The sequence below is a fragment of the Diabrotica virgifera genome, chromosome 4 (genome assembly GCF_917563875.1).
Source record: "Diabrotica virgifera virgifera chromosome 4, PGI_DIABVI_V3a".
Lineage (NCBI taxonomy): Eukaryota > Metazoa > Arthropoda > Insecta > Coleoptera > Chrysomelidae > Diabrotica > Diabrotica virgifera.
Genome location: NC_065446.1, coordinates 100,324,229 through 100,336,713, shown reverse-complemented (window position 1 = coordinate 100,336,713; position 12,485 = coordinate 100,324,229). Strand labels below are relative to the sequence as shown.

At 32.8% G+C, this 12,485-nt stretch overlaps 1 protein-coding gene across 1 annotated transcript in view; it reads right to left on the bottom strand.

The window, feature by feature from the left end:
* Positions 1-12,485, bottom strand: part of LOC114330260 (UDP-glucosyltransferase 2) — a 110,014-nt gene that overhangs the window by 11,782 nt on the left and 85,747 nt on the right. The window contains exons 3-4 of the mRNA XM_028279585.2: positions 3,312-3,862; positions 196-415 (exon numbers count right to left, since the gene is read on the bottom strand). Coding sequence (XP_028135386.1) covers positions 196-415; positions 3,312-3,862 — 771 coding nt within the window. The remainder of the gene's footprint in view (positions 1-195; positions 416-3,311; positions 3,863-12,485) is intronic.

The window sequence follows — 12,485 nt, the reverse complement described above, 5'->3', positions numbered from 1 at the left end:
CTTATAGTATCCTTCGGTTTATGGAGTCGTATGCCTTTTTAAAATCAATAAATACCATAGGTAATCCTAAGTTATGTTCTTATCTGTTATTTTGAATTAATTTTAACATACTTAGTTGATAAGAGCTGATCATATACAGTATTAATTCATCCACTAAGATGTTCTAAACAAGCTGATGATATAAAAACTACTTACTGGTTATCATTTATGATTTTCTGAACTCCGCCAAGAAGAGTGTCTCCATCCAATTTAGAGAATTCAATTTTAACTGCAATGCCTTTCTCAACAGCTCTAAGGGCGTTCATATGTTGATCACCGAATATAGGAACAACAACAAGTGGCACTCCATGGTGTACTGCTTCTGTGATACTTATAAGTCCGGAATGGGAAACGAATGCGACTACATTTGGATGGGCTAAAAATAAACAAATTTTAAGTTAAAATCTCTAATACCTATAATGATTTGGTCTTTTTATTTCAAGGAAATGAAATGGAGAAATGTACATAACATAAATATTGTATTTTTGAGATCTGAGATTTTAGCTTTGGTGGCCTGCACTGATGCAATGATTAAGATCCTAAAACTAAGAGAATCAACATTTACACAGATGGCCAATCGGCTATTCTGGCTGTAAAGAATCCTCTCACCAAATTAAAACTGGTGAGAAACTGCAAAGATCTCCTCAACAACCTGTCAAATGACAATAAAGTGTCTTTAATATGGGTGCCGGGTCATGAAGGGGTGCATGGGAACGAACGAGCAGTATGTTCAGAAACAAGGCTCGAGAGAAACTTTTGAAAACCCAGAACCTTTCTGTGGCATCACTAAAGATGCTACGAAAAACGAGGTTCATAAATGGCTGATAAATAATAATCAAAATAAATGAAGAACCACTCAAGGGCAAATCCAGACTAAAAAAATAATAGTCGAAAAAATGATAAATTTTGTACACACTTGAATGAATAAAGGAAGTGAAAAAAATTCGTACATTAAAGTGTGTAAAGGTATTTTATTTTTCTTAGTTAAGCGCTTTCAACAAAATTGTCATCTTCGGAGCTAATGGTCAATGTATAAAAAAGAAATACCACTACTTAGAGTTGTGTGTGTGCGCATCGTGTTGAACATTGGATATTAAAAATGCATTACAATATGTAAATCTAATGTTGCAGTTGTCTATTGTGCAACTTCGGAGGATGAAAAAATAAATACATGTAAAATAGCCACTCCAACATTACAAACACATAAAATTTTTGTTCATGGTATGGGTACTTTTTCACCCAACATTTACAGTTGAAGAGAAGTAGTTGACTGACTTTGACTGAGTTTGATGAACCTCAATAAATGAGACATCAAAACGTTCACTGAAATGGTGACGACATTGCCGTTTAAGAAATCACCTATTAGTTCAGAGAAATAAGGAAAAAAATATCCTGTTGGTGACACAACACCCTCCAGGCCGAAACCAAATTTTTTGAATAGTATGGACATCTATATTAATAACATATGTTTCCTGCAGCCGATTTTGATGATATATATACATAGTTATAAACAAATGAAGATTAAAAAACGGTAAATTTTTGCTTTAGCAATTTTGCGGTCTATTGCCAAAAAGTTAAGCATTTTAAACAAATTTGAGAGTAAGCAGCTCATAAATCGTATAAAAAACTTCAATATGACTTTCGCGGAATATGTCTATCCTTATTGGTTGCTTAGAAAATTGAAAAATAAATCATAAATTTTGAGTCTTATAAATATTCATAACTTATGTAAAAATTAACTTAAAATCTTCTTATTAAACGGAATGCTGAGACTTCTGGTGCTTAAATCATACCCTAAATTTCAAAGCAATTGGTCAAATAGTTTAAAAGTTATGTAATTTGTTTATCCCAAATTAATTTTTTTTGCAACACTATAAGTCAGAAAATGATGAAGTTACAGTAATACTTTGGATAGTTTATAAAAGAAGAAGGTATACACTAATAATTTAATTTTAAAAAAATGACAAAAAATAATTCTAAATATTGCAAGATTAAACAAAACAAAAAATAATTTTAATTATTTGGCAAGAACATGTGAATTAAAAAAAGGGGGGGGCTAACTTCGCCTAATTGTCCTAGGACAATTGTTTTTCTTTCTAAATGTATATAAAAATTCAGTCTTTCTAAATATGGAAAAATAATTTTTCAACGGGTAACGGTTAAAAAGTTATTCTAATTATTTATAAGTAAGCAAAAAATGGACATGTTTTTGCAAAATAATTTTACACTGTTTAAAATTACTTTTTGTCATTTTTAGTTAATTAAGGTAATAGTATAAATGTTCTTATTTCATAAACTGTCTTAAATATTACTGCTACTACATATTATAGTGTTGCAAAAAAAATTAATTTGGGATAAACAAATTAAATAACTTTTAAACTATTTGACCAATTCCTTTGAAATTTAAACTATAATTTAAGCACAAGAAGTCTCAGCATTCCCTGTAATAAGAAGGTTCTAACTGAATTTTTACATAAGTTATGAACATTTATAAAATCTCAAAATTTATGACTTATTTTGCAATTTTCTAAGCAACAAAAAAGGATAGACATATTCAGCGAACGCAATATTGAAGTTTTTTTATATGATTTATGAGTTTCTTATTGTCAAATTTGTTTAGAATGCTTTACTTTTTAGTAATAGACGAAAAAAGCGAAAATTTACCGTTTTTTTGATCTGCATTTGTTTATAACTATGTATATCATCAAATTGGGCTGCAGGAAACATATAGGTTATTAATATAGATGTCCAATGTCCATACTACTCAAAAAATTTGGTTTCGGCCTGGAGGGGATGTGTCACGAGAAAAATCTTATATCTGTTGACTATATACAAACTAAGTAAAGTGAATGAACCATGATGCAGAAAGTGCGAAATGGAGAAGCGACTGCCATACACATATTATGCCATTGCAGTGTGCTAGGTGATGTAAGGCAAGAATTTACTAATCAAATAAGGTTTGAACCATAAGAGATCCTAAAACTACCAATAAGAAAATTGTTGGCCTTCGTTGAGGCCACAGAACTCATCAGAGTTTGAGAAGAAGAACAGGGTGTGAGTGTGGTACAAAGGTCTTATGATACTAAAGATCTAAAGAGACTAACGAGTCTCGCCTGAGTTAGGAAGAAGAAGAAGAAGAAAAAGAAGAAGTGATGAAACAAAGGGTACTTTTCTGCTGCTAAGTTTTAAAAAATATAATTTTGGTATCCGTATCCGATAGAAGAGAGATCAGTTTTGATCAGAAAAATCAAGAAAATGAGTTATCTACTTACCAAGAATATCCGACTGAGGTAGCCATTTTGAAATCAACAAATTATCAGGTTTATTAGGAACTTGAAGTGCATCAAACTTCCAGATAAACCGCTGTGGTAGATTTTGAATAGCTCTCAGCAAACTCTCAATTGTATTATTCGAAAATGTCTTCATATCAATGTTAGTTCCAAAACTGATTAAAACTGCACCATGCTTAGCATCGTCTAAAAACTTCTTGATATCGTTAGGCAACTTTCTAGTAGAAACATGGAATCCTCCAATTTCTACAGCAGCGCTGGTAAGCAAAGAAGGTTCAGTGGTGAGGGGGTGAGAGTTCAGAAGGAGGAAGCTAGTACTTGTCATAACTTCGTGAAGATCCATTTCATTGCCAAAGTGTTGTTTCAATATTTTTTGTTGCTGTGGGTAATATACATATTCTTTGTAGTACTTGTCGTATAGGAAAAGTAAAGTGTTCGTGAGACGTTCATAAAATGTCATGCTGCTGGTTTTTTGGGTTAAACTGTAAGGTGTTATAGATGGTATTCTTACATTTCCAATGAGGTTGCTGCACCTAAGGAATAGATGTTTTGAATTAGACATAATGGCATGAATTTTAAAATAAAAGTTAATTAACAGTACATGGCCACAGCCATCATCATCATCATTCCCCAACTGCATCCACTGTTGGATATAGGTGTCCTCCATATTCTTCCATTGTTCTCTATCTTGTGCCTTGTGTATCCAATTTCCCACTGTTTTTCTCAAGTCATCCATCCATCTTTTTGGTGGTCTACCTCGGCGTCTTTTATCTTCTCTAGGTCTCCATTCTATGAGTCTTTTGGTCCACCTGTTATCATTTAAACGTGCTACATCTTCAGCCCATCTCCATTTGGCTGATAATTGTTTCTATGACATCTGTCACTTTGGCCCTCTCTCACTATCCTATGTGATACCAAATCTCTTCTTGTTATGTTATTCCCAACATTGCTCTTTCCAGTTTTCTTTGGGATATTCTCAATTTATTTGCAGAATGTTTAGTCAACGTTATGGTTTCGGAACCATATGTTATTACCGGCAGTATGCATTGGATATGCAGTTGCAATATGCAACCAATGCATACTGCCGGTAACACCCATACCAAACTGAATTATACCGGCTCTTTCCTATCATCGAAGTCAAGAAGAGTCGGGTGCGGTTAATATTTAGATGGATGACCGCTTTGGTATTGGTACACTGCATGGTGTTGCCTTCCTTTTAACAAAACAACAATATACTGAATAATTGGAACATAAACCGAGACAATACAATAATGAGGATGTACAGGGTGTTTCATTAATAATTGTCCATATAGTAACTGGAGAAACTTTAGCACAAAATACGAAGATTTAACCTAAAATACTTAAATAAAATGTGGTTCCTTACTGAGTTACAGGGTGTTTTATCTAAAAATTTAAAAACTATTTTTGCTCAGAATTTTAAAACTATTCGACGTATCGTTTTCATACTTGGCACAAAGTGAGACTACTATACACCCTACTAAATTATGATAAACAAACGTATCTAGATACTACCAGAGGCGTACGACAGGGGGTAGTGAATGATTGACCCTTCTCAAATTCTACGCCACTGGTGGAATTACTATTTTAGTGCCATTTTTAGATTTTTCAATACTTTCTACGTAAATAATATACTTCTCATTGGTAACGATAAAGTCATTACTTTTCGAGATATTTGAAGTTAAATATGAAACGGCACAGTTATTTTGATTAGTTTATGATGTGATTCATATGATTAAAATTTAAAAATTATTTGTACCCAGTACTTTTAAACTATTTGGCGTATCCTTATCATACTTGGCAGAAAGTGTAGGTACTGTACACCCTACTAAATTAAGATAAATAAACGGTTCTAGCTACTACCAGAGGCGTACGACAGGGGATAGTGGCTGGTTGACCCTTCCCAAATTCTACGCCACTGACGAAATTGCTATTTTAGTGTAATTTTTTGATTTTTCAATACTTTTTATATAAATAATATACTCTTCATTCGTAACGATAAAATGATTAGTTTTCGAGATATTTGAAATTAAAAATGAAGCGACACAATACATTAATCAAAATAACCGTGTCGTTTCATTTTTAACTTCAAAGATCTCGAAAACTAATGTCTTTATCGTTACAAATTAAGAGTATATTATTTTCATAGAAAGTATTGGAGAATCCAAAAATTGAATTAAAATAGCAATTCCGCCAGTGGCGTAGAATTTGTAAAGGGTCAACCATTCACTTTCCCCCGTCGTACGCCTCTGGTAATAGACAGAAACGTTTGTTTAACATAATTTAGTAGTTTGTACAGTACCTATACTTCCTGCTAAGTATGAAAAGGATATGTCGAATAGTTTTAAAATGCTGAGAAAAAATAGTTTTTAATTTTTTATATAAAACACCCTGTAACTCAGTAATGAACCACATTTTATTTAAGTGTTTTAGGTTAAATCTTCGTATTTTGTGCTAAGGTTTCTCCAGTTACTATATGGACAATTATTAATGAAACACCCTGTATAAAAGGAATAGAACACAAAAGAATCAAACTAAAAACATGGCGAGAAATAAATGAATGGAGCATGAAAGTCAGGAACAACTAGAACAATACTGAAGAGAAAAGCAACAAGCCAAAAAAATCTAGAAGAAAGAAACAGACATGGATCTCTGAACAAATGCAACAGTTAGAAATAAATAATTAAGTCAACAAAAGACTGTTCGAATATATAAAACAACAATATAGTACAAGGAAAAACATTTTACGGATCTATATAAAATCAGCCAATATACATATTCTTCTTCTTCTTCTTTTTGTGTAGACATGACTCTGTCTATTGTTCAATGTGCCTCCACAATGACAATTTGTCATTCCATCGTTTTCTTGGTCTTCTCACTGATCGTCTTTTTATTGGGAAACCGTCTCTAGCCGTCATTATTACTCTATTTGTTGTCATTTGGCTTATGTGGATGTTCCATTCTACTCTTCTGGTAGAAACATGGAATCCTCCAATTTCAACAGCAGCGCTAGTGAGCAAAGAAGGTTCAGTGGTGAGTGGGTGAGAGTTTAGAACAGTGTTTCCCAACGTGGAGCCCCCCTCCCCACATGGGGGCAATTTGATTGTTAAGGGGGGCAATTCGAATATGTTCTCGACACGACTTATGGGCCATTTAAATGCAATCCTAGATTTCTGTGAAAAATATTGAAGTCTCTATTTACTGTTCATATTTCAACTAATAATTGTATTCTTGAGGCTAGTTATCAAATATTTTTATTAATCACTAAAACTGCAAAAAAGATGACAAAAATGTAAAAACTATGCCACTCAGTAACAGAACTGCTAGCAGAAGAGTAGACAAATTGGAATATATTGAAAAACAACTTGTTGAAAAGCTGGAAACAAGAAATTTCTTACAGCAAATGGATCAATCTACTTTGAGAGAATTTGAGGCAGTTTTGATAACTAATGTAAGCTATATTAAGACAGGGCTTTTTGTTGAAGAAATGTTCTTCTATAAACGGTTATAATAATGAAAAATAAAACATCTTGTGATACTGATGGTGCTCATTATATAATGAGCAAGAAAAATGTTTGCTTAAGATTGATGAAAGATGCGAATCCATAAATGATTCTTGTGAAATGCGTTATTCATAGGGAAAACTTGATAGCTAAAACAAAAATATTCTCGCCTATTTTATGTGAAGTATGTACTACATTTCTTAAGAAAGTGTGTTAATGCTCAAGCTATCTTGTGAAGAATAAAAATAAAGACTACGTGAGACTTTACTTCATACTGAAGTAAGATCGCGATCTGAAGGGAACTGCTTGAAAAGATTTATAGAACTGTCTGATACTGTTAGTGACTTTTTATGCAACAAATCTGAAATTAAGTATCTGTTAACATAACCGATGGTAAAGTATTTGTGAGTTATTTAGCCGAAATCTTTGAAAAATTAAATATATTAAATAAGCAACTTCAAGGAACAAATAAAACTCTTCAGTATGTCAGAAACATATTAACAACAAAAACTTTGAACAGTTTCATTGTCTCCAAAAATGTGACATAACTGATACCGCTTTACTTAATTATTGTCAATCATCTGAATTTTCTACGCGCCGATTTAAAAAAAAAATTCTGATTTAAAGCAAATGATTATCCAACATGGATGATGCAGCCAATGCTAGTGGATTTGTCTGATATATCAAATACGCAGTATAAGAAGGTTTTATCAAAAAGAACTCATAGAATTGCAAAAGGACGAATCAGTTAAAACTTTATTTAGTATAAAAGGAGCGATGGCATGGCTTTGTGGGAAAACAGAAATCAAAATCAAATACCCAAATTCAACCAAATGTGCTATTGCTACAATTTGCATCTTCATATTTAGCTGAAGGTCGATTTAATACTGTAAATGATTTACTGGTAAAAAAGAAATCAGCTGTATTATAACAACTTGGAGACAAGACTGAAGCTAACCAAATTGAAACCTAATATAAAATATCTGTGCATCCAGAATCAAGAGCAAGGATCTCACTAAATTAAAATAATAATAAATTAATATAGAAAAATCTTCTTGGTACATTAAAATTATTTGGAATCTGAATCTTGAATTATATGTTTTGAAAATTTACTTAACTGTTTCGTTAACAATTTCCTATATAGTGATGTCTTCCTAAAACCTATCATTTAAATTTCTAAGTTGAACAATTAGATTTTTTAATATTCAAAATAATTATGTATGTGCATGTTACATAGGGGGGGGGGCATAAGAATTTTTGGAATGGCTAAGGTAGGACATGGCATAAAAAGGTTGGGAAACACTGGTTTAGAAGGAGGAAGATCGTACTCGTACTGGTCATAACTTCGTAAAGATCCATTTCATTGCCAAAGTGTTGTTTCAATATTTTTTGTTGCTGTGGGTAATATACATATTCTTTGTGGTATAGGAAAAGTAAAGTGTTCGTGAGACGTTCATAAAATGTCATGCTGCTGGTTTTTTGGGTTACGCTGTAAGGCGTTACAGATGGTATTCTTACATTTCCAATGAAGTTGCTGCACCTAAGGAATAGATATTTTAAATTTGACATAATGGCATTCATTTTAAAATAAAAGTTAATGAACAGTACATGGCAACAGCCGCACCCAATATACCGGCTCTTTCTTATCATCGAAGTCAAGCAGAGTCGGGTGCGGTTAATATTTGGATGGATGACCGCTTTGGTATATGGTATACTGCATGGTGTTGCCTTCCTTTTAACAAAACAACAATATACTGAATAATTGGAACAGAAACTGAGACATTACAATAATGAAGATATATAAAAGGAATAGAACACAAAAGAATCAAACTAAAAACATGGAGAGAATAAATGGCTGGAGCATGAAAATCGGGAACAACTAGAACAATACTGAAGAGAAAAGCAACAAGCCAAAAAAATCTAGACGGAAGAAACAGACATGGATCTCTGAACAAATGCAACAGTTGGAAATAAATAATAAAGTCAACAAAAGACTGTTCGAATATATAAAACAACAATATAGTACAAGGAAAAACATTTTACAGATCTATATAAAATCAGCCAATATACATATTCTTCTTCTTCTTCTTCTCTTTGTGTAGACATGACTCTGTCTATTGTTCAATGTGCCTCCAGAATGACAATTTGTCATTACATCGTTTTCTTGGTCTTCCCACTGAACGTCTTTCTATTGGAAAACCGTCTCTAGCCGTCATTGCTACTCTATTTGTTGTCATTTGGCTTATGTGGACGATCTATTCTACTCTTATGGTAGAAACATGGAATCCTTCAATTTCAACAGCAGCGATAGTGAGCAAGGAAGGTTCATTGATGAGTGGGTGAGAGTTTAGGAGGAAGCTCGTACTGGTTATAACTTCGTGAAGATCAATTTCCTTGCGAAAGTGTTGTTTTAATATTGAGAGACATGTAATACATGAGACTTGTAATACATGAGACGTTCATAAAATGTCATGCTGCTGGATTTTTGGGTTACGCTGTAAGGCGTTATAGATGGTATTCTTACATTTACAATGAAGTTCTGCATCTAAGGAATAGATATTTTAAACTTGACATAATGGCATGCAATTTAAAATAGTTATTTAACCAACAAGTCAAACAAGTGTATTAATAAGGGCGATTAACAATTCAGATATTTTAACACGTGAGCGAAGCGAGCACGTTAATGTTCGAGATTGTTAATTGCCATTTTAATTCACGAGTTCGTTACAAAACTTTTCCGTCGACCGTAATTTTCAGAAATAAAGATATCTTAGTTTAAATTTTTATTTACTTAACGATAAACCACAATTTTTTTCAGCTTTCATTAACTTTATTTAAAGTTTAATTTTCCTTAGTGGTAGTTTTATTATTATAAACATTAATATTCGAAATAGTATAATAATAATATCTGCTGTATAGCATTTTGACAAATTTATATTTAAGTCTTCTTGGACCTCTGTAAATTCTGTGATAGTCAATATCCATCTTTTGATTTTTCAAATACGCAGAATTTTAAACAATAAAGTAAATAATGACATACAATGACAGATAGTACTAACAGCGGCTACTTGATTTTAAATTTTTAGTGGGAATATAAATAGGTATATGTTTGGTTGCCTACACCACAGGTCACTGCCAATCACAGAGCGTTTAATTAATTTATGCAAGCAATGTATGTTGTGTTGCCTATAATGAAATCGTTCATTAATAGAAAAACATTTATTAATAGGGGCCATTAATCAATGATTTTGAGGGTGTTAAAATTGATCATAAATGGACGGTCGACGGAAATAAAAGTTAATGAATAGTACATGGCAACAGCCACACCAAATATACCGGCTCTTTCTTATCATCGAAGTCAAGCAGAGTCGGGTGCGGTTAGTATTTGGATGGATGACCGCTTTCGCATTGGTACACTGCATGTTGTTGCCTTCCTTTTAACAAAACAATATACTGAATAATTGGGACAGAAACTGAGACAATATAATAATGAGGATATATAAAAGGAATGGAACACAAAATAATCAAACTAAAAACATGGCGAGAAATAAATGGCTGGAGCATGAAAGTCAGGAACAACTAAAACAATACTGAAGAGAAAAGCAACAAGCCAAAAAAATCTAGACGAAAGAAACAGACATGGATCTCTGAACAAATGCAACAGTTTTTTTTTTCTCTGATTCTGGCCTTGGTTTAGAACTAGAACCTTTAGCCACGTAATTGTATAACTTATCACTATCTCAGGTGTAATGTGTAGTGTGTGTGTTGAGTAAGTGTCTTGTTACTTTGCAAAGTCGACGTCATTGTCTTTGCAAAGAGACGCTAATTGTATCCGAACGTCTGCGGTCCCTCCGGTGAGTAAATGCAACAGTTAGAAATAAATAATAAAGTCAACAAAAGACTGTTTGAATATATAAAAAAAAACAATGTAGTACAAGGAAAAACATTTTACGGATCTATATAAAATCAGCCAATATACATATTCTTCTTCTTCTTCTTCTTCTTCTTTTTGTGTAGACATGACTCTGTCTGTTTTTTCAATAAGCCTCCAGAATGACAATTTGTCATTCCATCGTTTTCGTGGTCTTTCCACTGATCGTCTTTCTATTGGAAAACCGTCTCTAGCCGTCATTACTACTATATTTGTTGTCATTTGGCTTATGTGGACGTTACATTCTACTCTTCTGGTAGAAACATGGAATCCTCCAATTTCAACAGCAGCGCTAGTGGGCAAGGAAGGTTCAGTGGTGAGGGGGTGAGAGTTTAGAAGGAGGAAGCTCGTACTGGTCATAATTTCGTGAAGATCCATTTCCTTGCCAAAGTATTGTTTTAATATTGGTTGCTGCTGTGGGTAATATACATATTCTTTGTAGTACTTGTCGTATAGGAAAAGTAAATAGTTCGTGAGACGTTCATAAAATTTCATGCTGCTGATTTTTTGGGTTACGCTGTAAGGCGTTATAGATGGTACTCTTACATTTCCAATGAAGTTGTTGCATCCAAGGAATAGATGTTTTAAATTTGACATAATGGCATGCCTTTTAAAACATAAGTTAATGAACAGTACATGGCAACAGCCATACCAAACTGAATATACCGATTTTTTCTTCTTCTTCTACTTATCGAACGTTTGATATCATATTGGCTACCATATTCGCTACCGTGACTTTATTAACAGCAGCTCTGAATAACGATTCAGTCGATTTTCCATACCATTGCCCTAAATTTTTCAACAAAAGTGTTCTACTTCTACTAGGACCACGTTTACCTTGGATGTTTCCCTGAATGATCAAATGTAAAAGATCATATTTTTCTGGGTGTCTCATAATGTGACCGAAATATTCCAGCTTGCATCTCTTAGGCTTAATCTCTCTCAGATGAATTAAACTCTATCCATCTATATTGATGCCCATATCTTGCCATTGACTTTTCTTAAATGTTGACGTGATGTTGACTCTAGAACTGCCGTGAACAATTTAGGTGAAACATTGTCTCCTTGTTTTACTCCCTGACCTCAGCTGAATTTTTCTGTGTCTTCGTGTAGTCGTCTACTTAATGTAGCGTTCTAATAGATGTTTTTGATGGGTCTACCCCAAAATCCCGACAACCAAATTCCCGACACGCCAGAATCCCGACAGGTTTGATAAGTTTCTTTTTAACATATAATTACATTTATTTCTTGGTTTTTGTTTATGGTCATCTGTTTTTCTATTTTGTGTTACTAAACAAAAGAATTTACCATTTAATATGAACTAATTTTCTAAATCAAATTTCTAACATGGGTATATGAATTAAATTTTTTTTGCCAATATATAGTCCAATAATATATGTATAATCAAATCCTGAATTCAAGTTTATCTTCATATAATAGATATTATGATGTCACTTACAACCTTCCATTTCAGTAAGTACAGCTTTTATATTATAAAATGAAGTGTTTAAATAATTTTTTCTTTTAAAATACATAATAATTAGTACCCGTACTTATTAGTAAGTAATAATTTTTCAATTTCAATACTCTATACTCTATAGTATGATTTGGTATTTCATTTGAAAATGAAACAATAAATATTCAAAATGTAGTGGTCGGAATTTTTACTTATGCGAGGATTTTTGCATGTCCGAATTTTGGCCT